Below are 27,078 nucleotides of genomic sequence, written 5' to 3'. Positions count from 1 at the left end.
AGATTTATATAATCGGGTGGTGAAGTTTGGAAAAAGTTACAAATCACACAAACCTGATTATAGTCCCACTGGTTTATTTGGAAGAACTGTTAAACCTGTTGGACTACAACCTGGTGTTTTGTGATTTGTAACTTTGTACACCTCAGTCCAATACCGGCTCCTCCACATCAAAGTTTGGAAAGGCAGAGATATCCCTAATGTTTTGGGAAAAACTTGATCAAAGGAAATTAGTAAAGTAACTGATAGCTAGTGTAATACAGTTGATTTGTCAAGATGACATTGCTTATTTGTCGGGTTTTTTTAATGTTGTGAATTGTTATCTGAGGTGACAAAGAATGCTGCAGAAGCTCAGAGGGTCTGGCAGCATCTGTGGAGAGAGAAATGGAGTTAACATATTGAATCTGGTGTGACGGTTATTTGGAGTTCTTCAGATACATTAATGCTGCTTCTCTCCACAGATGTTGCCAGATCTGCTGAGTTTCTCCAGCATTTTCTGTTTGGTTCAGATTTCCAGCATCTGCAATACTTTACACTTATTCAAGTGTTATCTGGGATGCACTGCCTTAAAGAATGGTGGAAACAAATTCAGAAGTAACTATCAAAAGGCTACTTAAAGGGGTCAAAATATACAGGGCTATAGGGAAACAGCAGAGGAGCAGGACCAATGGCATTGCTTTCTCAGTACTGGCATAGGCAAGGCGGGTCACATGGCCTTTGTCTGTGCTGAACTTTTCCATGGTTGTATGTTTCTGCCTTTCATCCTCTCTGTTCTCTGAATGCAAAAGGATGACCTGATATCTCATATCTGTCAGTGATAAAATGCAACTGGCTACCAGGAAATGCATGAGAGGAACAGTGTCGATCAGAGTATTAATTCTGTTCCAGATTATATTTTCCAGCAGGAATTCAGGTTTAGGCGAAAGGTAGAATACCTTTCATCATCAAAGTAGTGTGTCCAAGGGCCACTGTGCTTTTGCAGTGAAAACAATCTGTGTTTATGTGGCCATCCCTCATGTCATTAATCAGCCAGATTACCAGGACAACAGACAGAGGGAAAAGAAGGACTTGCATTTAGCTAACACCTTGTACATCTCACCAAGAACCAGGGACTTTACACTCCGTGATATGCTATTTGCAGTGCAGTCCCTGTTGTAATGTCAGAAGCGTGATGGCTTACTTGTGGATGGCAAGGTTCCACAACAGAACTGTTCTGACAACTAGATCATCTGTTTATGTAATGACAGTTGAGGGATAAATATTGACCTGGATATCAAAGTAACTGACCTGCTATTCTTCAAAACATTTTCTTGTCATTTTTGTCTCCATCTATCTGAGGTCTTGCTCAGCCTTGGCCCCATATAAGACCTTGGTTAAGCATCTCAGCTGAAAGATATCACATCTCACAGTGTTGCACTCATCTGAAATATTATCTCTGATATTTGTACTCAAAGTTTGGAGTTGGACTTAAACTGAGGTTCCTGTCCAGTTGCGAGAATGTTGTGGACTGAGCCAAAATGGGCATGGCTTCCCAATCGGTTCACCAGTCCTCCCAGCTCATGCGGGGAATAGATCTCAAACAGTGTCATTGGTACTTCTCCAGGGTTTTGAAGTGGTACCTATATGTAGTCTTAAATTTAGGGCAAAATCAATTTCAAATCCAGGTATAGTCTTCAAATGTTGATCTTTTTCTGTCAATTTCTCCAGGTCGACTTTGGTGTTCTGTTGCATAAATTTCTTGTGGACAAGTACCTTTCAGAGAGCTATTCGGCTTGCAGTCTGTTTGTTGGCACTCGTTGCTGTTCTCCCCCTAACTGTTCAAAATGTCCAATTTTGTAACCCAAATACCAGATCATTTAATTGGTTTGATGTCATCCCAAACAGTAAAATTCAAATTCAATTGGATTTTGGTATCTGGGGCATAATTTAAACTGATTGGCCGAATTTGAATTTGTTTTTGTTCCATTGCAACACAGCACCAGCTATTTGTGTCAACCAAATGTTACATTTTTAAATCTTTCAGCACACTATGTGTTTCTCTCAGTTCTTGCAAACTTCTTTCCCTCTTAAAGGTACAGTACACACCTACACCTACACCTACACAGTCAAGATCCTGTTGAATTATGGAGCAGGCTTTAGGGATCAAGGAAACTACTCCAGTTCTTATTTTTTATGGTCTGAATGGGATAAGAATAGATCTAACTCTGATGAATTGAAATTAAAGGTTGGCAGGCAAGGACAGAGCAATGGTTCGATACAAAAATAAATGGCAGATGCTGGAATCCAAGGTAGACAAGCAGGTGGCTGGAAGAACACAGCAAGCCAGGCAGCATCAGGAGGGGAGAAGTCAACACTTTGGGTCTAACCTTCTGAAATGCGAACTTCTCCACCTCCTGATGCTGCCTGGTTTGCTGTGTTCTTCCAGCCTCCTGCTTGTCCTCTAAGAACAGAGCAGTCAGCTTTTAAGAATGAATCGTTCAAGCAGAGTTGAAGTATATCCCCACCAAGTGAAGTAGGGCAAGAGAACCCTTGATGACTTAAATATATCAGGAAGAAGATGGAGAATGAAAAGTGTGCTTATGACAGATGCCAGGTAAACAGTACAATTGAAAACTGAGCTGATTAAACAAAGTTCTAAGCTGAATTCAAAAAGCAAATAAGAGATGCAAACAGTGGATATAGGATTATACAGTCCTACTGCATGGAGACAGGCCCTTTGTCCGACCATTCTCCATGAAACTCCTGTCTTGATTTGACATTCCAAAACATAAGATCTCACTCTTACCTATATTAAACTCCATTTGTCATTTCTCGCCCCACTTCCCTAGCTGATCACCGTGACCTTGCCTTTCTGATATGCCTTCTCTATTTCCCGGTAACATGTTGCGCCCCTGGTCCTGACCACTGCTAGGAGGTCTGTACATAACTCCCACTATGGTTTTTTTGCCTTTGTGGTTCCTCAATTCCACCCACACAGACTCCACATTATCCGACACTATGTCATTCAGTGCCATAGATTTAATTTTGTTCTTAACTAACAAGGCAATCCTGCCCCCTCTGCCCACCTCCCTGTCTTTTCGATAAGTTGAAAATCCTTGGATGTTTAACTGCCAGTCCTGACCCCCCTGTAACCATGTCTCTGTGATAACCTGATAGAGGTTTATAAAAGGGCATAGATCAGGTGAATAGCCAAGGTTGTTTCCTCCAGGATCGGGAAGTCCAAAGCTCGAGACTCTAGGTTTTAGGTGAGAGGGGAAAAGTTGTAAAGGAACCTGAGGGGCAACATTTTTACATAATGGGTGGTGCTTATATAGAATGAGCTGCCAGAGGATGTGGTAGATGCAGTTACAACATTTAAAAGGCATTTGGACAAATTGGCCAAACGCAAAGTTCACTTTAGCAAACCTGGTCAGCATGGACGAGTTCTGCTGAAGGGACTGTATACCTCTGAACTTCTATCTCGTTGGAGAGAAAGTAGAGTTAACATTTTGGGTCCAGTGACCCCTTTTCAGAACTGATTGTAACTGTGAAAAAGTTGATATGTGTGCTGAAAATAGGGTGGGATGAGGAGTAAACAGTAGTTGGAAATGGAGCCCAGAGAAAACAACAGTTGGATAGAATTAGGAATGAGTAAAGGTCAGCCTGGGAGAATTAATAACTGCTAATGGGGACCATTAGTATCTGACAGTTGTGGAAGCAGCCCATGTGGTGACATGGTATGGTGTGGGGTTTAGGGTAAGGACATATGAGAAGGTGCTACGGCTCTAAAGTTATTGAAGTCGATATTGAGTCCAGAAGGTTACAGGCTTCTCAAGCAGAAAATGTGTTGTTGTTCTTCTCGCTTGGACTGGGTTTCACTGGAGCACTGTTGCAAGCTTTAGACAGAGATGTTGGCCAGAAAACAGGATTGGATTATGAAGTGGCTGGCAATAGAAAACTCTGGGTCATTATAGAATGTAGATGTTCTGCAAAGCGGTCAGTCTGCATTTCATTTCCTTCGTGTAGAGGAGACCACATTGTGAGCAGTGAATACAGTAGACCTCTCTCCACCCTATTTTTAGCATATATGACAACTTTCTCTTAGCTAAAATTAGTTTTGAGGAGGGATCACTGAACCTGACATGTAAATTCTTCTTTCCCTCCACGGTTGCTGCCAGACCTGCTGAGTTTTTTTTCCAGCAGTTTGTAGTTTTGTATCTGATTTCAGCATCTGCAGTGCTTTGTTTTTGTTTTGTTCAGTGAGCTTACTGATCCCCATCAATATAAGAGTGGAGTTGTGGTAGATTGGAGTCTGAAATAGCAACCAACAAGGGAATTTCCACGTGGAGCTTGCAACCTCCAGAGGACAGGGGGCGCTCTCAGACCTGACTCAGCCTGTCACACCGAGGCTGCCATCTTGGAGCCGGAGCACCTCGTTGTCAGGGGGAGGGTGGAGTTAGGGTCTCGGTTGACAGTTTGCCGGAAACAAACTCAATAAAACCAACACCAAAACAAAACACTGCTAATGCTGGCTATTTCAAATCAAACTGAACAGCATGATTACTGTATGGACCTGAGGCGTTAACCCTGTGTTGGTGTCCATTGATGTGGCTTGGCCTGCTGAGTATTTCTCCTTGTGTTTTTATGTCTTTATTTCAGTCAGAAACCATCAAAAGGAGGAATCCAGAAATCAACTCAAATTTGGCGGCGGGAATAAACAGAAGGCTGAAGCTCTACATGATTTAAAACTGACCATTTCCCCAGTCACAAACACTATTTCACTGATTTGTTGGTATTGCTTGTTCCCTCGTCTGTTTTCATGAAAGTTTCAAATCAACTCCAAAACATATCTAACCGCAAAAATCCAAACTTTCCTCCGTTGGAAACATCAAAATTCACTGTCTAGTAATGATTCCAATCCAAATGGATTGAGGCACATGGACAAGTTTATACTTAAGTCATAATCTGTGCACCAAAAAGTGATGCTGAATTTGGAAAGTGCCTGATTTATCCATTCTCTGTTGCAAGATAGGTTTCCTCTGAGTATTGTTCCAGGCTGGCCGTGGTGTGTTCCCAACAGGCGCAAGAAAAAGTCAGTTTTCAGTCTGACTTTTGTGAACACTAATCCTTGGTGTTGGTAATTGTTAACATCTTCAAACTTGGATCAATGAACTGGACCATATGCAATTGAATATTGGATTTGACAGCTTGGATGTACCATCATTTGGGTGATGATTTGCTCACTGATCCATCAATGAAATAGTAAAATTTAAATAAATTTGTTGACTTAAAAATTGTGCTCATTTTGAGAGAAGATAATACCTTCATCAAACGGTTGTTATTGTAAAGCTGTTCTGATCTGTGCTTTTTGCCTTATTTATCTAATGTACTGTCTCTCCTTTCCCAGTTGTTACCTGATGCTGTGACCTCTCTCCCAGTATGGCTGACTTCCTAGCTGAATTGTGTGACACTGATCGTTCTAACCCATTTCCGGTGTGGGACAATGGTAGTGTTGGGTATTGCTTCACTCAACTCGTCCTTAATGTACTGCCGCACACAGCTCTGGCTCTTGCCAGCGCCTGCTATCTTAATACCCCTCGGTATGTAAACTTCTCAACAATGTTATTGCTCTGTCTCAAACGAAGGACCTTGCGCATGGTAGGAGCCTGTGACGACCAATGCATTGCCGAAACATGATTCTGTGCTAGTATATTGAGTTGATCAATTCCAAGTGTGGAGTTTAATGTTTTGATTTGATGACTTTGTTTTTGTTCAGAGATTATAAGGGTTCGTTCAAAGGGGTTGTGTTCTGAGAGAATGAAGTTGTACAGTGACAGAGTATTAAATAGTTGGGCAAGATTAGTATAATTTAGGCATTGGTCCCATGAAAATCTTGTATTCTTGTTCCTTACCTGTGTTTTTCCCTCGATTGCTCTGAGTTTCTTGGGCATTGTGTTCCCTCTCTGTGTCACGTTAAGTGGCCATTATTTGTGTGAAACCTGGCACTGTGCCAGAAGGATATTCACATGTGGAAGGGACATCATAGCTATTTTCCATTCTATCCTCTGTGCTCTTGCTGAGCACATTAGTGCATTTTCCATGAAGACCGTTATTGCTTATTAATCAGGAACAAGAACTATAGGTGGTTGTGATTTTTGAGAAGATTTTTGCTCAGGTTGAGCTTTGGCTTGTAATTTTGCTTGCTAAGCTGGTAGGTTTGTTCTCAGATGTTTTGTCACCATGCTAGGTAACATCAAACGTGAGCCACCAGTGAAGCGCTGGTGTTCTGTCCAGCTTTCTATTTACATCTCTTGGTCTGTTAAAGTGGGTGATACCATTTCTGGTTCTTTTCCTCAGAGGTTGATAAATGGGGACCAGATCAATGTGTTTATTCATGGAGATCCGGTTGGAACGCCAGGTCTTTAGGAATTCCCGTGTGTGTCTCTGTTTCACCTGTCCTAGGATGTATGTGTTGTCCCAGTTGAAGTGGTCTGTAGCCTTTTTTTGTGTGTATGTAAGGATACTTGTGATAGCTGGCTTTGTCTTTTGGTGGCTAGTTGGTGTTTGTGTATCCTGGTGGCTAGTTTCCTGCCAGTCTGTCCGATGTAGTGTTTGTTACAGTCCTTGCAGGGTATTTTGTAAATGACTTTAGTTTTGCTGTTTGTTTTTACAGGGTCCTTTGGGTTCGTCAATAGCTGTTTCAGAGTGTTGGTAGGTTTATGGGCTACCATGATGCTAAGGGGTCAGAGTAGTCTGGTAGTCACCTCCGAGATGCCTTTGATATATGGTAGTGTGGTTAGAGTTCCTGGGTGTGTTGTGTCCGCTTGTTTGAGATTGAGATTTGGACAGCGAAGAAAGTTATCTCAGATTACAACAGGATCTTGATCAGATGGATCAATGGGCTGAGGAGAGGCAGATGGAGTTTAATTTAGATAAATGCAAGGTGCTGCGTTTTGGAAAAACAAATCTTAGCAGGACTTATACACTTAATGATAAGGTCCTAGGGAATGTTGCTGAACAAAGAAACCTTGGAGTGCAGATTCATAGCTCCTTGAAAGTGGAGTCGCAGGTAGATAGGATAATGAAGAAGGTGTTTGGTTTGCTTTCCTTTATTGTCAGAGCATTGAGTATAGGAGTTGGGAGGTCATGTTGCTGCTATACTGAACGTTGGTTAGGCTACTTTTGGAATACTGCGTGCAATTCTAGTCTCCTTCCTATCAGAAGGATGTTGTGAAACTTGAAAGGGTTCAGAAAAGATTTACAAGGATGTTGCCAGGGTTGGAGGATTTGAGCTATAGGGAGAGGCTGAACAGGCTGGGGCTGTTTTCCCTGGAGTGTCAGAGGCTGAGGAATGACCTTAATAGAGATTTATAAAATCATGAGGGGCATAGATGGGATAAATAAAAGTGTTTTCCCTGGGTTGGGGGTGTCCAGAACTAGAGGGCATAGGTTTAGGGTGAGAGCGGAAAGATATAAAAGAGACCTAAGGAGCAACTTTTTCACTCAGAGGGTGGTATGTGTATGGAATGAGCTGGCAAAGGAAGTGGGGAGGCTGGTACAATTGCAACATTTAAGAGGCATTTGGATGGGAATATGAATAGGAAGAGTTTGGAGGGATATGGGCCGGGTGCTGGCAGGTGGGACTAGATTGGGTTGGGATATCTGGTCGGCATGGACGGGTTGGACCGAAGGGTCTGTTTCGTGCTGTACATCTCTATGACTCTTTGACTCCATTACCAAGACACACAACTAGAAAGTGGGACAACCACAGTGCTTCACCAGAGGCTCACTGATTATGTTACCTAACCTGGTGATGGAACATCTGAAAACAAACCCTCCAGCTCAGCAAACAAACTTACAACCTTAACTGGAGATGTTTACTATTTTTTTTCCTTTAAGGGCCAAATTATATACATTAAATATAAGAGAAGGAAGCACAGAAGGAAACAAAAACCTTACCGAGTTGTGGAATTCACTCCCTGGGTTATCTCGTTGGATAATTAGTTGAAGTGATATAAATAAATTTGAAAAAAATGTAGTGAACTATCTTGTCTGTAACTGCTGATGTGACTGGTTAGCCTATCAGCCTGTTTCTACTTTGTAATTTTTAGAAGAAGAGTAAATTTAAATCAACTTAACAACAAGTTTATTGTATACATTCAAAATTTTTGAAAAATCTTGAGAATGATAATGTGTACCACCTACGTGGTGATAACTATATTCTTGACAGAATGGAAAGCGAAACGGTGCAGCCAATAAAACAAGAAGATTCTGGAATTTGGTGCTCAGTTCTCATGTCCATTGAGAAAGGCTCCAGGTTGATGGTTGTAAACAAAGAAAAAAGTGCCCCTGATGAAGTCAGGTTGCTGTTCTGATGTTGTAGCTCACTTGCATCTTATGTGTTGTAAAGAGCATGTTTTTTGGCAGCTGAATGCTGGACTTGAGTTTGGGGTGTTTATTACTCACGCTGATGCCCAAAACCATCATAAGTGCTGATATCACTTACTTTAATAACAAAAATATAGTAATTTAAAATCTCCTGAATTTAATTTCTTTTTCTTGCAGATCCCGCTGGCAGAGTTTCACCTGGAGCTGGGAATGTAGGATTATCATCTCCTTCGTTCAGGTGGCTCTTTTCCTCTTTGATGTGGTGACAGTCATCTTTTTTCCGAACTTAAAAACTCTGTGGCTCGAGGTACTGGTGGACTCTGTTGCTGTGATAGCCTGGCTTATCCATGGACTGGCAGTGGGTGCGCTCAGTAAGTCTCAGTATGGCCGCTCGCTGGGTCCAGCAATATTGCCTTTCTTTGCGGTCCTGCCTGCCCCTGCATTAATTATCATTCTGATCGCTGATTGTCAGACTGGACAGGTCACATGCTCCGATTACCTTTCCAGCTGGTTGAGATTCATTTTGATCTGTGCAGAATTAACTTTGCTCCTTGTTTATCTGGTTGTGCTGGTCGCTTCCCAGCCTGGAAGAGATGAAATGAACCCAGAACAGGAGCCATTGTTGCAAGATCAGTCTGCAGGGTCTGAAGGAGAGATTATGGCTGAAGATGGAGCCAACTGGATCTCTCACCTTTTCTACTTCTGGATGAACCCTATCATGAAGCGTGGCTACAAGTTGCAGATTAACCAGCCCAATGATGTTTACCAGCTACCACTGAAACTTAGGACCCATGACATTGAAGAGCATTTTCAGAAATGCTGGCAGAAGTGTGTGTTGGAGGAGGCATCCAAACAAGAAAAGAAACAACGCAAGTCAAAATCTGATGGTCATCAGAGTATTGATGGCCGTCAGCACATCCGCAGAAGTTCTTGGCGTGACCAGCAGACGTCTGAGGCAGCTCAGAAAGATGCCACAACTCCGAATGTCACCAAGGAAGTGCATCTGCTCTCTGTTTTGAATAAGGCCTTTGGCTGCCGTTTTTACTCCCTTGGGCTGTTAAAGTTCATAGGCAGCATGTTAGGCTTTGCAGGACCACTTCTTTTAAACTTGCTGGTGACTTTTATGGAGTCGGACACACAACAAATGACCAAGGGCGTCTGGTATGCACTGGGATTGTTTCTCAGCACTTTTATTGGTGCTGTTCTCCTCAACCAGTTCAATTACCGAGTCATGACCATCAGCCTGATGGTCCGTTCAGCTCTAATATCTGCAATCTACTGCAAATCTCTGCGGGTCAACACGACCACTCTGTCCACATTCTCCGTGGGGGAGATTGTCAACTTCATGAGCACTGACACAGACCGGATTGTGAATTTCTTTCCTATCTTCCATGACTTGTGGAGCTTACCCTTTCAGTTTGGTATCACTCTCTACCTTCTGTACCAGCAGGTTGGTGTAACCTTCCTAGGAGGCCTTGTGATAGGCTTACTGCTGGTGCCATTAAACAAGATCATTGCCAGCAAAATTATGGAGAATAGCAAGAAACATCTGGGACAGAAAGACTCCAGGGTCAGGGTAAGTCTTAGGTAGATTTGTGTAGAATTTAGTGAAAAACAGTCAGCCATTCTGTCCGATGGTTTACAGCAATATTTATGCTTTGTGCGAGTCTTTTCTCATCTCGCTTCATCTGACTTTTATTGGCACATTATTCCTTTTCCACCACGTGCAAGTTCCCCTTCAAGCCACTGCACCTTCAGTTCGACCGTATCCTGTGCAGCTCCCTTTGTTTTGGTAAAGATAAGGATTCAAAGAAACATACGGCCCTTTGAGCCAGCACCACCATTCAATATGACCATGGCTGATCATGCAATGTCAGTATTCCATATGGCTTTCTCTCCATATGCCTTGATCCCTTTACTCGCAATGGCCGTGCCCAGTTCCCTCTTGAATATATCTAACGACCTGGCCCCAACAGCTTTCTGTGGGAGAGAATTCCACAGGTTCCCAACTCTCTGAGTGAAGACGTTCTTCCTCATCTCAGTCTTGAATGGCTTACCCCTTATTCTTAGACTGTGATCTGTAGTTCTGGACTTCCCCAATGTCAGGAAGATTCTTCCCGCATCTAGCCTGTCCAGTCCTATTAGGATTTTATATGTTCCTACAATATCTCCCCCTCATTCTTCCTAATTCCCGGAGTACAAGCCCAGTTGATCCAGCTTTCCTTTATATGTCCACCCTGCCATCCTAGGAATTGAGGGGTGATAAATATAGGACAGATGTCAGAGGTAGTTTCTTTACTCAGACAGTAGTTGGGGCATGGAACGCACTGCCTGCAACAATAGTAGACTCACCAACTTTAAGGACATTTAAATGGTCATTGAATAGGCATATGGACGAGAATGGAATAATGTCAGTTAGATGGGCTTCAGTTTGGTTCCACAGGTCAGCGCAACATCGAGGGCCAAAGGGCCTGTACAGGGCTGTAATGTTCTATGTTCTCTGCATCAGTCTGGTTACAGTCTCTGACCCCATGCACCAATCGTTTTTGGCCCAGCACAACTCTACTTTTTACCCCCAGTTTACTATTTAAATGCTGATCGAAGACTTTTAGAGTCCCCTTTACATTAATTGCCTGTCTCTTCTAATATTCTTTCTTTGCTAAAAATTCCTGCTTGAACCTCCTGTGTCTTAATTCTTTGTTGTGTTATTCACATAAGACCATAAGACATAGGAGTGGAAGTAAGGCCATTCGGCCCATCGAGTCCACTCCGCCATTCAATCATGGCTGATGCGCATTTCAGCTCCACTTACCAGCGTTCTCCCCGTAGCACTTAATTCCTCTAGACAACAAGAATCTATCAATCTCGGCCTTGAAGACATTTAGCATCCCGGCTTCCACTGCACTCCGTGGCAATGAATTCCACAGGCCCACCACTCTCTGGCTGAAGAAATGTCTCCGCATTTCTGTTCTGAAATGACCCTTCTAATTCTAAGGCTGTGTCCACGGGTCCTAGTCTCCTCGTCTAACGGAAACAATTTCCTAGCATCCACCTTTTCCAAGCCATGTATTATTTTGTACGTCTCTATTAAGTCTCCCCTTAATCTTCTAAACTCCAACGAATACAATCCCAGTATCCTCAGCCGTTCCTCATATGTTAGACCTGTCATTCCAGGGATCATCCGTGTGAATCTCCGCTGGACACGTTCCAGTGCCAGTATGTCCTTCCTGAGGTGTGGGGACCAAAACTGGACACAGTACTCCAAATGGGGCCTAACCTGAGCTTTATAAAGTCTTAGTAGTACATCTCTGCTTTTATATTCCAACCCTCTTGAGATAAGAGACAACATTGCATTCGCTTTCTTACTCACGGACTCAACCTGCATGTTTACCTTTAGAGAATCCTCGACTAGCACTCCCAGCTCCCTTTGTGCTTTGGCTTTATTAACTTTCTCACCATTTAGAAAGTAGTCTATGCTTTTATTCTTTTTGCCAAAGTGCAAGACCTCGCACTTGCTCACGTTAAATTCCATCAGCCATTTCCTGGACCACTCTCCCAACCTGTCTAGATCCTTCTGTAGCCTCCCCACTTCCTCAGTACTACCTGCCTGTCCACCTAACTTCGTATCATCGGCAAACTTCGCTAGAATGCCCCCGGTTCCCTCATCCAAATCATTAATATATAATGCGAACAGCTGTGGCCCCAGCACCGAACCCTGCGGGACACCGCTCGTCACCGGCTGCCATTCTGAAAAAGAACCTTTTATCCCAACTCTCTGCCTTCTGTTAGACAGCCAATCCTCAATACATCCCAGCAGCTCACCTCGAACACCATGGGCCCTCACCTTGCTCAGCAGCCTCCCGTGTGGCACCTTATCAAAGGCCTTTTGAAAGTATAGATAGACCACATCCACTGGGTTTCCCTGGTCTAACCTACTTGTTACCTCTTCAAAAAATTCCAACAGGTTTGTCAGGCATGACCTCCCTTTACTAAATCCATGTTGACTTGTTCTAATCAGACTCTGCTCTTCCAAGAATTTAGAAACCTCATCCTTAATGATGGATTCTAGAATTTTACCAACAACCGAGGTTAAGCTGATTGGCCTATAATTTTCCATCTTTTGCCTTGATCCTTTCTTGAACAAGGGGGTTACAACAGCCATCTTCCAATCATCCGGGACCTTTCCTGACTCCAGTGACTCTTGAAAGATCTCAACCAATGCCTCTGCTATTTCCTCAGCCACCTCTCTCAGAACTCTAGGGTGTATCCCATCGGGGCCAGGAGATTTATCAATTTTAAGACTTTTTAACTTTTCTAGCACTATCTCTTTCGTAATGGCAACCATACTCAACTCAGCCCCGTGACACCCTTTAATTTTTGGGATATTACTCATGTCTTCCACTGTGAAAACTGACGCAAAGTACTTGTTAAGTTCTCCTGAGGAGGAACTTCTTCACTCAGAGGGTTGCAAATCTGTAGAATTCCCTGCCCAGTGAAGTAGTTGAGGCTTCCTTTTTGAATGTTTTTAAAGCTAAGATAATTTTTTGAATGAAGGGTTACGGTGAGAGGGTGGGTAAGTGGAGCTGAGGCTCCAGAAAGATCTTACTCGAAGGGCCAGACGGCCTACTCCGACTCCCGCTTCTTACTCTTCTTATTTCCATTCCTGTCTGGATTCAGATAATTCATATCTCCTGTTGTAATTACTTTGTACGGTTTGCACCCCTCTGTAATTTCATTGTAAATGTGTTCCTCGATATTTTTTCCAATAGTTGGTGGTCTATGGACATTGAGTAATGGAATTGCACATTTTTTTCCCTGAGCTCAAGCCAAAGACATTCTGATCCTTTCCCTCTCATGCAGAAATGTTCTTAATCATTGTTGCCATTACAAATTCACACTTTCTAATGTTTCCTGAACACCTTTTATTCAGAATATTTAAGACCGAGTCCTGCCCCTCTGAGCCAGGTCCCTAGGTACTACACACTTTCATGTGGCAATCTACATTAATGATTCTCCAGTGTTATTTACCATTCTCCACACATTTACATTAATGTTTCAAACAGTAACCTTAATTTAAGCTTTATTACTTTCTCCTGTTTTGCTTAATGGATAATGTACTCTTCCCACCTCTAGTGCTATCTATTTGTCCCAATATTCTGTGTGCCTGGTATTCCTATCTGAAATGGTAAGACCATGAGAGCAGAAGTAAGGCATTCTTCACAACAAATTTGCACCACTATTCAATGAGATCATGTCTGATTTGATAAAACTCAACTGCACTTTCCTGCCTTTTCCCCATAAGTCATTGATTCCCTTAACTGACTAAAAATCTGTCTCTTGCAGCCTTAAACATGCTTAACAACCAAGTCTCAGTAGCCCTCTGTGCTAAAGAAGTTTACAGATTCACTATCTTCTGAGAGACAGAAAGAATCCTCCTCAACTCTGCATTACTGCAGATAATCTTTCATTGTCTTGATAATAAAAAAATCCATCAACCTCTTCCTTAAAACTATTTAAAGATTTTGCATCCACTGCCTTTTGAGGAAGGGAATTCCAAAGACTGTCAGCTTCGGAGAAAAAATGTTCTCTCATCTTTGCTTAAATAACTTCCCTCATTTTCAAATGGATGCCCCTAGTCCTAAATTCTTCCCTCGTATCTTTTCAACATTCACCTGGTCAAGTTCCTGCGGGATCCTATATTTTTCACTTCAATAATGTGCGACTCTTCTAAACTTCAGAGCATACAGGCCTAACCTATCTAGCCTTTCCTCATAAGGTGATCACTCATTCCAGGTTTTAGTCCAGTAAATCTTCTCTGAACTGCTTCCAATACATTAACAACCCCCTGTAAGTCCAGTGCGTATTCCACAGTTTCACCAATGCCTTGTATAGCTGAAGCATAACCTTATTCCTGCATTGAATTTCCCTCACAACAAATGGTAATGTTCAATCAGATTTTAATAAAGCCATGAGAAATAGGAACAGCAGTAGGCCTTTCAGCCATTGACTGAGGAGCTTCAGCAAAATCGGCATTTCGGGCAAAAGCCCTTCAGCTTCCTGATGAAGGGCTTTTGCCCGAAACGCCGATTTTGCTGAAGCTCCTCGGATGCTGCCTGAACTGCTGTGCTCTTCCAGCACCATTGATCCAGAATCTGGTTTCCAGCATCTGCAGTCATTGTTTTTACCTTTCAGCCATTGAGCCTGCTGTCTTATCAATAAGATCATGGCTGATCCAACATTTCTCATGTCCACCTTCCTGCCCTTTGCTCCTAACTCTTGATTCCCTGACTCTACTTCATCCTTAAATATATACAAAAATTCTGTCGCACAACTGTCTGTGCTAAGGAGTTCCAAAGACTCACCATCCTCTGAGTGAAGAAATTCTTCCTCATCTAACTCTTAAATTGGTGCCTCTTTATTCTGAGTTCTAGATTCTCCCATGAGGGGAAACACCCTCTCAGCATTTACCCTGTCAAGCCCCTTCAGAATCCCATCTGTTTCAGTGAGGTCACCTCTCATTTTTGTAAACTCCATTGAGTATAGTCCCAACTTGTTTAGTCTTTGCTTGTAGTCAGTCCCTCTGGGCAGCACCATAGATTCCTGATTACTTGCTGAACCCGGAAGCACACCTTCTGCAACTAATGTACTTGGGCACTCATATCTCCATGCATTTCACAGCTTTGTAGCCTCTCACTGTTTAGATAATTTTTTTTATTCTTTCTGTTAAAATGGACAATTTTATATTAGATTAGATTCCCTACAGTGTGGAAACAGGCCCTTTGGCCCAACCAGTCCACACCGACCCTCCAAGACCCATTTCCCCCTGACTAATGCACCTAACACTATGAGCAATTTAGCATGGCCAATTCGCCTGGCCTGCACATCTTTGGACTGTGAGAGGAAACCGGAGCACCTAGAGGAAACCCACGCAGACACGGGGAGAATGTGCAAACACAACACAGACAGTCACCTGAGGCTGGAATCGAACCTGGGACCCTGGTGTTATGAGGCAGCAGTGCTACCATTGAGCCACCCTGCCACCTATCCCGCATTATACTCTATTTGCCAGATCTTTGTCCACTAACTTTTCTATATCCTTTGGAAGGGTTTTTATGTCCTCTTTGCAATTCACTTTCCTAAGCATCTTTGTGTCATCAGCAAATTCAGGTACCAGACCTTTGGTCCCTTCATCCATATCATTGATATAAATTGTCAAGTGTTCAGGCCCCATCACTGACCTGTGTGGTACACCACTTGTCACATCCTGCTAGCCTGAAAAAGACCCATTTATTCCTCCCCTCTGTTCTGTGTGAGCCAGCTATCCATGCCAATATGTTACACCCAACAGCACAAACTTTTACTTTCTGAAATAATGTTTGATGTGGCAACTTATCAAATACATCTCGAAATCTAAATACGTTGTATCGACTGGTTTCCCTTTATCCACAAAATAAGTTACTTCTTCAAAGAACTCCCTTTGACAAAACGATATCAGCTCTCCCTGGTACCTTGAACTTATCCAAGAGCTCTGTAATAATGAAAATTGCTTCTAACATTTTCCCTATGACTAAAGCTAAGCTAACTGGCCTGTCGTTTCCATCTGTCTACCTCCCTCCATACTACATCATTGTTCGATCCAGAGACCAAAACCATGTCCTCCTTACCAAAGTGATGACCAGTGGAGCTGAAAAATGTGTTGCTGGAAAAGCGCAGCAGGTCAGGCAGCATCAAAGGAGCAGGGGAATCAACGTTTCGGGCATAAGCCCTTCTTCAGGCTTACTCCCGAAACGTCGATTCTCCTGCTCCTTTGATGCTGCCTGACCTGCTGCGCTTTTCCAGCAACACATTTTTCAGCTCTGATCTCCAGCATCTGCAGTCCTCACTTTCTGCTGATTACCAGTGGAGATGACTGCTCAACAGAGCAGTGGCTCATCTGCTCCTTAATGTATGTCAGATGCCACCAGAAGCAGCTAAAGAAGAAGAAACCGTTCAGGAAAAAGCTCAACATTGAGTGGCTCAAGAACCAAGCAGACTAGCGCAATTTACAACAAGGTCTTCACCAGAATCTCCAAAGAGTTCATTTTCATGAGTGGAGGACCTGTGAAAAGGGCTGAAGACAGCCGTCATCTCAAACTGTGAAGAACTCATTAATACAAGAGCAGACAATGCCAAGATTAGTTTGACGAGAATGAGTGCATCATCTAAGACCTCATGACCAGAAAAGGAAAACCTCTGTGTGCTTGGCAAAACAGCATAATCTGTGAGGCAAAGAGGAGAACTCATCAAATAGCAAAGGCGGAGTTACAAAGAAGAACTGGGGAAATCAAGAACTGATGGTGGACCGAAAGCTAAGGAGCTGCAACTCTTTGCTGACAAGCACGACAGCCAGGGCCTCTCCTTGCCACCGAGCCAATATGAGAACAATGCCCTTGACCTGAAAGGATGGAACCCTTGTGAGAGACAGAGAAAACATTAGCCGCTGGTGGAGGGAACATGCCAAAGTACTCCTTAATCAATGGAATTGTCAGTGAGGACATATTTGAGGAAATTCCCCAACTCCCCATCAAAGATAAACTTGGACTCCCTCCAAGTGTGGCAGTAGTTGAAGGTCATGAAGAATGGAAAAGTCACAGGAGTCGATTTTCAAACTTGGAGGAGCAGAGATTACCCATGATGTCCATCAACTGTTCCTGAAAATCTGGAACAAAGAAGAGATCCCTGCCAATCTCATTGATGCTGCCATCATCACTTTCTTCAAGAAAGGAGACTGTGGAAACTATTGAAAAATTGCCCTACTCTCCATCACTGGGAAGATCATCGCTCAATTCTTCGCTCAGCCCCTTCTCCCAAAATGAAATCCTTTCTGAAAGCCAGTGTGGCTCATGACTGAAATTGGGAACTGTGGAAATGATTTTCATTAGTCAGCAACTCCAAGAGAAATGCCAGCAGCAACACCAACCACTGTACATGGTCTTTATCAACCTAATCAAGACTTTTGTCTCCGTCAGTCAGGAAGCTCTATGGAAGATCCTGTCAAAGGCTGACTGCTAGTGAAATTCATCCACATCCTCCATGACAAGATGTTGGCAACAGTCCTCACTGATAGAATCCATTGACCATAAGACATCGGAGCAGAAATTAGGCCATTCAACTGATTGTGTCTGCTCCATCATTCAGTCATGGCTGATAGGTTTCTCAAACCCCATGCTCCCACTTTCTCTTGAAAGCGCTTGATCCCCTTGACATAAAAGCACCTATCTATCTCTGTCTTAAATACACTCAATGACCTGGCCTCTACAGCCTTCTTTGGCAACGAATTCCACAGATTTACCACCCTCCAGATTTACCACCCTCCTTATCCCCGTTCTAAAAGGTCTTCCCTTTACTCTAAGGCTGCGCCCTCAGGTCCTAGTCTCTCCTACCAATGGAAACATCTTCCCAACATCCACTCTGTCCAGGCCTTTCAGTATTCCGTATGTTTCAATTAGATTCCACCTCTTCCTTCTGAACTCCATTGAGTATAGTTCCAGAGTCTTCAAACGTTCCTCATACGTTTAGCTTTTCGTTCCTGGGATGATTCTCATGAACCTCTTCTGAACATGCTCCAGGGCCAGTACATCCTCCCTGAGATACGGGGCCCAAAACTGCGCATAATACTCCAAATGTGGTCTGACCGGAACCTGACAGAACCTCAGAAGTACATCCCTGCTTTTATATTCAAGTCCTTTGAAAATAAATGCCAACATTGCATTTGTCTTCCTAACTACTGACTCAACCTGCAAGTTTACCTTGAGAGAATCTTGGACTAGAACTCCTAAGTCTCTTTGCACTTAGACTTCTGAAATTTCGCATGTTTAGAAAATAGTCCATGTCTCTATTCTTCCAACCAAAGTGCATGACTTTACACTTTCCTATGTTGTACTCCATCTGCCACTTCTTTGCCCACTCTCCTAACCTGTCCAAAACCTTCTGCAGGCTCCCTGCCTCCTCAATACTACCTGTCCCACTACCTATCTTTGTGTCATCTGCAAACTTAGCCCTCAGTTCCTTCATCTAGATTGTTAATGTATAAAGTGAAAAGTTGTGGTCCCAACACTGAGCCTTGTGGATCACCACTAGTCACTGGCTGCCATCCTGAGAAGGACCCTTTTATCCCCACTCTCTACTTTTTGCCAGACAGCTTCTATCCATGCTAGCACCTTGCCTCTAACACCATGGGCCCTAGCTTACTTAGTAGCCTCCTATGAAGCACATTCAGAAGCCTCTTATCTGGTCAAGACAGGAGACAAGCAGGAATGTGTCATCACCCCCACCCTTTTCTCTGTCTTCATCACCACCACTCTTTGTCTTGTCAAGAACAAGCTTCCCAGTGGTATGTACATTTCTCCAGGATAGGCAGAAAATGTTTCAACCTTAACCAGTTGAAGTCCAACAAGAAAACAACACTGATCTCACTTGTGGAGCTTCAGTGTGCAGATGACAATGTCAGCTCTGCTTTCTCAGAAGAGAACCTTCAAGCCTAACTTAATGCCTTCAAGGAAGCATATGAAGAATCAGTCTCATCCTCAACCTCAAGAAGACTTTAACCGTTCAACCCACCCCAGGTCAAGTTCCGGACCATTGCTCCTTTCAGATCAACAATGTTCTGAATGTGGAACATTTCTCCGACCCAGGAGGCTAGCTCTTATTGATGTGGATTTGACTGTTACATACAAGATGCTAATACCAAGATCCTTGTGTATGAGACAGTCATCATTCTGACTTTTGTGAATGGCTCCAAAACCTGAACAATGTATAGACATTGTGTTCCTTCATACAGGAGCTTCATCCAAACCTGTTTCTTCTGAACAAGGGTTTCCCGTCAGGTGTTGACATCCAAGTTGAGTTTCTTGGGGGACCCTTGAAAAGTACCATCAATGTTATTTGAGACAGATTATCAATTTTATATGAGAGGACAGGCCTACTAACATCAGCATCCTGGAAGCAGCAAACAGCATCAGCATGAGACTATCAATCATCCAAAACCAGCTCCACTGGGAGACCATGTGCTTAGGTTACCTGAGTTGTGAGTACCAAAGCAAGTCTTCTTCACCAAGCTCAAGGAGGTCACTCAAACGAGAGAAATTCAAAGACAAAACAAGTGTTTCAAAGGCTCTCTGAAGACATCCCCCAAGAAATGCAGGTTGGATGTCAATACCTGGTGGGAAACCCTTGTTCAGAAGAAGCAGGTTTGGAGGAAGCTCCTGTATGAAGGGCCCCAATGTTTGAGAACCCAATCAGAAGGGTGAAGTGCTGAAAGGAATGTCAATGATCTCCAGGCCAAGGAGCCATTCCACCACCTGGTAATACCTGACAAATGTGTGGTCAGAGATATGGCTTTAGGATCAGCTACACAAGATCCGACACATGACATTTCCGTGGTGGACACTCATGCTTGTTAGAGAGTGAAAGCCATCGACAACAATGATGATGATGCTCCTCAGCTCCACCCAAACTGATTTTGCATTTTGATCCTTTGATTTAAGATCACAGTATCAGAAAAGCATTATGGAACAAAGGAGGCCATTCAGCTGATTGAGTCAACATTGGCTGTATCTTTATCCTCTCTCCCTAATGAACTAATGACCTTGTCCCTTATTAAGAGTGCCTCTTAGCCTATCCTTCCAAAATGACAAATATCCTTGGATCTTCGGTGTCAAGCCTTTGATCATGATTGAACTCTGTCTTTGTAACAGCAATATATCATTCCCATTCATCTGAATGTTTGCCTTTGAATCTTCAACTTTAATATGAATGAAGGGTGCTTTTGTAGACATTATTCTTCACTCTGATCCTATTTCAGACTTGCCTTCGCTTTGTCTGTATTCTTATTTTGCTTCCTACTTTTCTTCTTATGAATAGTTTTGCTTCTTTCCAGTCTGAGCTCACTGGTTTCTATTTCTATGACAATCGAACTCAGACCTTCCCCAGTAGCAGCAGTGAATGTGTTTGTGATAATATTTGTCTCAGCCCTGCTATAATGCAACCTGTTGGTCTCATACACGTTCCATCTACCACAAAAACTTTTCCCAATGCTTCAGAAATCTGATGCCCTCCCTCTTTCACCAGTTCTCCAGCCACATGTTCATTTGTCAGTTCCTCTATATTTATGATCCATGTAACATGGGACTGAGAATCATCCTGAGAGACTATTTTTGAGGTCCCATTTTTCAAACCCTTTCCAAGCTTATTTAAAATCTGCTTTCAGTTCATTTACTTTCCCATCCATAGTGCAAGTGCCGATATGGGCTATGACATCTGGCAGTTCACCTTCTTGCCAGAAAAATATCCTGAATTCTGGCTGGAGCAAGACCATGGATCATGGAGTTTGATTTTGTGGCTGCAGAATCACTTCGCTGTTCTTGTAACCAAAGAATGTCCGAATGCTTTTTTCATCTTGTCCTGTACAGCAAGCCACTAATTGGCTGTGATTGGACTCTTCTGAGGAATTACCACTCTCTCACCAGTCCCCAAAATGGAATACCCTGATTAGTGAGCATGATTATTTCAGGAGATTGTTGCACCACCTGTCTGCTTCTCTTTGACTGCTTAATTGGTCACCCCTTCTTATCCGTGTGTCCACTCAGTGGTATGACACCTCCCTAAACATGGTACCGACATTGTTTCCTGCCTCACACATGTACCAGTCACTGTTTGAATTCCGAAACCCAGAACTGATACTTGGGTGGCACGGTGGCACAGTAGTTAGCACTGCTGCCTCACAGCGCCAGAGACCCGGGTTCAATTCCCGCCTCAGGCGACTGACTGTGTGGAGTTTGCACATTCTTCCTGTGTCTGCGTGGGTTTCCTCCGGGTGCTCCGGTTTCCTCCCACAGTCCAAACATGTGTAGGTCAGGTGAATTGGTCATGCTAAATTGCCTGTTGTGTTAGGTAAGGGGTAAATGTATGGTGGGTTGCGGGTCGGTGTGGACTTGTTGGACCGAAGGGCCTGTTTCCACACTGTAATGTAATGTAAAATGTAAACAGTATAATGTGAAATGAATTAGCTCATGCCACAGGGTGGACATTCCATTCAGCTAAGCCATATATTTAACTTAGAGAGTATTTGCATTAAGTTGAATAGCTTAACAGTGACCCAATGGTTAACTTCTTCCACTGCAAAGTCAAATTCAAATACTGAGGTGTGAAAAAAATTGATAATCAAAAAAACACCCCATCCTTTCCAAACTCCCCCGCCCGATCTGCCACCCTTTCAATGAACTCCCCCTTTGTGAGTTCATGTTGCTCATTCTGCTTGAAATCTGTACTCTGCCCTGAGAACTCTGAATTTTTACTCTCTGCAGCAGAAATCAGGTTGGACTGGTTAATGAATTAAATACGTACAGATGTACAAAGTAGCTGTAGAAAGAGACAATTCGGCCCCATCGCGTGAGCTCTGCCCTTCAACAAGATCATGGCTGATCTATTTGTATTTTAAATTTCACCTTCCCATCTTCCCCTGATAACCCTTGACACCCCTGCCTAACAAAGATCTATCCACCTCAATCTTAAAAAGATTCAATGGCTCCATTGCCTTTTGAGGTGGGGAGTTCCAAAGTTCCATAATCCTCTGAGAGACAAACACTCTCCTCATCCCTGTTCTGAAAAGACAAGCACTAATTTTTAAGCCATCCCTCTTGTTCTGGACTGACCTACAGAAGGAAACATCTGAGGGTATTCTGAATCAAGGTGTCAAACCATTCTGAATCTTACACACCTCAACCAAATCACTCTTCATGAATCAGCTACTCTCCAGCAGAGTTTGCTTATCCATACCTAATCCTGTAAGAAACAGCCTTTATTTTCTTAACACAGTCAATACTTGTTATATGTTATCGGCAGATCAGACCATATTTGCAGAAAGATATTGTCACTGAAAGGTTTCCATTCACCAAGCTCGCTATTACATCGAAGCATAGAAAGCTGGAGCAGGAAAAGGCCATTCAGCCCTTTGGGCCTGCTCTGCTATTCAATATGATCATGGCTGATCGTAAAACTCAGTTCCTGTTCTGAATTTCTCCCCAAAAATTTTGATCCCTTTGAGCGTTATCTAACTCCCTTTTGAAAGCACTTAGTGTTTTGCCCTCAATCACTTTCTGCAACTCAAACTCTCTAGGTGAAGAAATTTCTCCTCACCTCAGTCCTAAGTGGCTTACTTGTATCCTGAGACTCTGACCCCCTGAACTCCCTGGTCAAAAGGAACATCCTTCCTGCGTTTACCCTACCAAGCCATGTTAAGAGTTTTATGTAATTCCCCCCCCCCCCCCCCCCCCCCGCCCCGCCCAGTCCTCTAAATTTCAGTGAATACATTCCAATCTCTTTTTATCTGTCAATCCTGTCATCCCAGAGATCAGGCTTGTTAACCTTCAATGCATTCCCTCCATAGCCAAAATCCCCTTTCTCAGAGAAGGAGAGAAAAACTGTTCACAGTACTCCTGGCTTTGTCCCACCAAAGCCTGGTCTAATTACAAGATGTCCCTGGTCCTGTACTGGAATCTTCTCACTATGGGTGAGAAATATTATATTTTACATTAGGATTAAGCCTTGGCCCAACATTGTGGGCCAAAGGGCCTGTTTTGTGCTGTACTTTTCTATATTCTATCTGCTTTGAAAGCCAGCATAATGTTTGCCAGGTTCATTGTCTGTGGCCCCTGCGTGCTTGCTTTCAGTGACTGGTGTACTGGATTCAGTCCATTAATTCCTATTTCTGCTTTTGACCTATTTTATTTTGTAAACATATGTCCACACAGCATAGTCACACAGGGTTCATCTGATGAAAAGTCACTGGACTCAAAATGTTAACTCTGTTTTTCTATCTACAGATGCTGTGAGACCTGCAGAGTTTCTTCAGCACCTTCTGTTTTTGGGTTTCCTCTCCCACATCTGGTTACTATGTGAGAGAGGATAAGATCTCCTTTATTAAGCTCTGTGTTCTCTATATAATGGGAGAGGGGAGACTGTTGGATGAAATCCTGTCTCCTAAGCTGTCAGCAGAATGGGGAAAGGGAACCTCTGTATTATGCTGTTGACTTGGAGTGATAGTCCTATTCATCATCATGGAATCATAGAATCCCTCCAGTGTGGAAGGAGGCCATTCCTTGATTCATGTGGTAAATGTTCCTTCGGGCTGTACTCTATTTGCTTGTGTATTTGCTAATCTGTCTTTTCTTGCTTTCCCAGCTGATGACTGAGATTCTGTTTGGAATGCGTGTAATAAAGTTCTACACCTGGGAGAAACATTTCACTGAAAAGGTGGCTGAGGTTAGAGAGAAGGAGCTCAGCCGTCTAAAAGTCATCAAGTACCTGGATGCAGTTTGTGTTTACATGTGGGCTGCACTTCCTGTTGTGATCTCCATCCTTACCTTTGTCACCTATGCTTTGTTGGGACACCAGCTCACTGCTGCCACGGTCAGTGGTTTACCATGGGACAAAATGTCTCTGTTCTCTGATTTTATTTGACTGTTTTTCCCAGTGCTTTGCTCTTACTTCAGTGCTCTATTTAGGGAGTTGGATAGACTAGTGCAGGAAACCCATTGTGCATTTGGCTGGCCTTCAGAGTATGAGAAAGTTAGGAATGTAGATGCTGGAGATGAGAGTCGAAAAGTGTGGGGCTGGAAAAGCACAGCACATCAGGCAGCATGCAAGAAGCAGGAGAATCAATGTTTTGGGCATAAGCCCTTCATCAGGAATGTGATTCTTGATGAAGAGCTTATGTCCAAAACAGCGACTCTCCTGCTCCTTGGATGCTGCATAACCTGCTGTTCTTTTCCAGCTCCACACTTTTAGGCTTTGGCCTCCACAGTATGAATAAGATATATCATTGTAGCCTTTTGTAGAAATATGTCCTCTTGATTTACAAGGGCAATTGTTGATAAAGTGGTTTGGAAACAAGTAACGTTTAACCTCCTGACTGGACAGTATAACATCATGGGAGATAAATGTAGAGCAACTGATTGATGACAAAACACTGTTAGATCCCATTGGCTGATATGTGACTCCATTTACAAAGTAATTTGATTAACTTCCTGACTCCCTGAAATAGCTGAGCAAACTTCTTGGTTATATTTAACAAGGTGGCTCACTACAACCTTCTTTGGGGTAACTTAGTGATGGACAGTGAAGGCTCATGTCATGAAAAGAATACGAGGTACTAGATGGTAGGATATAACATTAGAAAGGTGAAACAAGGTGCGTAAGTTTATAAGAATTCATAGCATGAGGAGGCTGTTTGACCTGTCGAGCCTCTTTTGCCACTCAGTAAAATCATGATTGAAGTGATTTCCACCTGTCCTATAAAACTTGACTCCCTTGTTGACTTAGCCTGGAATACAGTCAAAAACTCAACCTGCGCCACCCTCAGTGGAAGCAAATTCCAAACACTAATGGCAGTATGAGAGAAAAAAATTCTCCTCACTTCTTCCTTGATTAGGAGACCACTTATTTTTAAACTCTCATTCCTAACTGTCGAACCCCCCATTTTGACAACATGAACCCTGCAAGACTCCTCAGAATCTGTTCGGTTTCAATAGGGTCGCCTTTCATTTTTCTAAATGCCTACAAATATCGGCCTAACCGATTCAAACTGTTTAGACATCCCCATCATCCAAAGAATTATGAACCTTTTCTCTGAAAGGCTTTCAATGCAAGTGTATCCCTCCTTAACTAAGGATACCAGATCTATGGTTTGTGTTCTATGTTCTGTGAGGTACTCCAGCTGTAGTTTCACTGGCTTTATGGAGTAGTAGCAAGAGTTGCTGTTTTATTTCCTTTCCCTTCCTAATTATATTGTCATGACCTAGAAAGAGGATGTGAGCTGGTTTCCTTTGTTTGGTGCCCTTGCTCACTCCCAACAATGTTTGGAGATCTTTTTAGTGTGAGGCGATAACTTTCTCCAAATCAAGTGTAGTTAGCTATTTTTAATTGTACAATAAGGAGCCAATTGTAATGTTCTCTTGAATTAATTATAAAGGAAGCTTATTACCTGCTAAGCTTGAGAAAACATAAAGATGCAATATCAAGCATGTGACCTTCATGGTTGCTCACACACATGTACACAGATTTAGAGTCATAGAGCTATATGTGGAAACAGACACATCGGTCCAACCCGAACATGCCAACCAGATATCCTAAATTAGTCTAGTCCCATTTGCCAGCATTTGGCCCATATCCCTCTAAACCCTTCCTATTCATATCGCTGTCCAGATGCTTTTTAAATGTTGTAATTGTACCGCCTTCGACCACTTCCTCTGGCAACTCATTCCAGACACACACCACCTTCTGCGTGAAAAAGTTACCCCCTCAGATCCTTTTTAAATCTTTCCTCTCTCACCTTAAATCTGTGTCGTCTAGTTTTGGACTCCTTCAAAGAGATTCCTTTGGATATGTGTGAGGAGCAAGACTTAGCTGAGACCGTACTTGGTTAGTTGTGTTTCATGGAATATTAGCAGTAGCATATATTGCAGTTATCTTTGAAATCAGGTCAATGAAAGTCAAGACGTTTGACACTATGCAGGACAAAGCAGCCAAAACACACCACTATACTCATAAACTTACACTCCCTGTACACGAATGCTTAGGAGGAGCAGTGTGTACCATCTGTAATATGTACTGCAGAAATTCACCAAGACTCCTTTGATAGCACCTTCCAAACCCACAACCACTTCCATCTGGAAAGACAAGGACAGCAGATAGATGTCTAACTTCCCCTCAGAGCTGCTCACCATCCTGAGGGAAATATATCACTCTTCCTTCATAGTTGCTGCATCCACTCGTGGATGTCAGCCTTATGGGTTTAGTATGGACTTCCTTTCTCTATCTCTCCTGGATGGTTTGTGCTTTAGTGTGCTTGGAGCAGTAACATGGAATTCAATGACCTGTGAACATCTTCCACTCCAAGCATCAGATTTTAATGGAATTTGATCAATTTTCTTTAAAGCGTTTAATTTAGAGTTCAATATTGATTCTCCTTTAAAAATAAAAAGTGGGAACTGCAATCTCAGAGTCCATGAAATAATTATCTTTACAGAATAGGCAAAAACCAGAAAATGAGTGGAATTTTGAAATCAACAGCGTGGTTTCAACGCAAAAGACAACATTCTGCTTTTACATTTCAGTCTCCCAACACCAGCAAGAATTTACTGCTTTCTCAATGTCAACAGTCACATGACACCAGGTTATAGTCCTTCAGGTTTATTTGAAATCACACAAGTGCTTCGTTAAGTGCAGTGTGCAGCTCAGGAGAGAAAGACTGTCAGGCTGAACAACTCTCACTTTTTCGATCAGTTGCTCATTGTCTTAGTCCTGCTTTTCCATTGTCCATTTGCAGGTGTTCACAGTCCTGGCTTTGGTGGGAATGTTGATCCAGCCCTTAAATAACTTCCCTTGGGTGTTGAATGGGATACTACAAGCAAAGGTTTCTTTGGACCGCATCCAACGCTTTCTCCAGCTTTCTGACCAGGATCTCAGCACCTACTATATGACACGTAAGTTGATAAGATCCATTTTTGAACACAAAAGATCAGAACGTAATTGCAGGTGAGATAGACATCCTAATTTGATGTACAGAATGCCTACATTTCCGTTTCATCCAGTTTAATTTGTTGAGATAATGTGGTTTTGCAGGCGGGACCGGTATTTATTGTCCATGCATTGTTGGTTTCAAGTCCTTGGCCTTCC

At 42.8% G+C, this 27,078-nt stretch overlaps 1 protein-coding gene across 1 annotated transcript in view; it reads left to right on the top strand.

The window, feature by feature from the left end:
- The first annotated feature begins 4,444 nt into the window (after positions 1–4,444).
- Positions 4,445–27,078, top strand: part of abcc10 (ATP binding cassette subfamily C member 10) — a 282,813-nt gene continuing 260,179 nt past the window's right edge. Inside the window, exons 1-5 of the mRNA XM_087984478.1 lie at positions 4,445–5,204; positions 5,384–5,576; positions 8,542–9,940; positions 23,584–23,811; positions 26,729–26,885. Of these exons, the coding sequence (XP_087840604.1) occupies positions 5,416–5,576; positions 8,542–9,940; positions 23,584–23,811; positions 26,729–26,885 (1,945 nt within the window). The 5' untranslated portion in view covers positions 4,445–5,204; positions 5,384–5,415. The remainder of the gene's footprint in view (positions 5,205–5,383; positions 5,577–8,541; positions 9,941–23,583; positions 23,812–26,728; positions 26,886–27,078) is intronic.

Source organism: Chiloscyllium plagiosum, unplaced genomic scaffold, assembly GCF_037043375.1.
Source record: "Chiloscyllium plagiosum isolate Xiang-an unplaced genomic scaffold, Cpla_swu_hap1 HiC_scaffold_3, whole genome shotgun sequence".
In the NCBI taxonomy this organism is placed as follows: Eukaryota; Metazoa; Chordata; class Chondrichthyes; order Orectolobiformes; family Hemiscylliidae; genus Chiloscyllium; species Chiloscyllium plagiosum.
The sequence above is the reverse complement of the archived record's forward strand: the minus strand, read 5'-3'. Positions and strand labels throughout refer to the sequence as shown.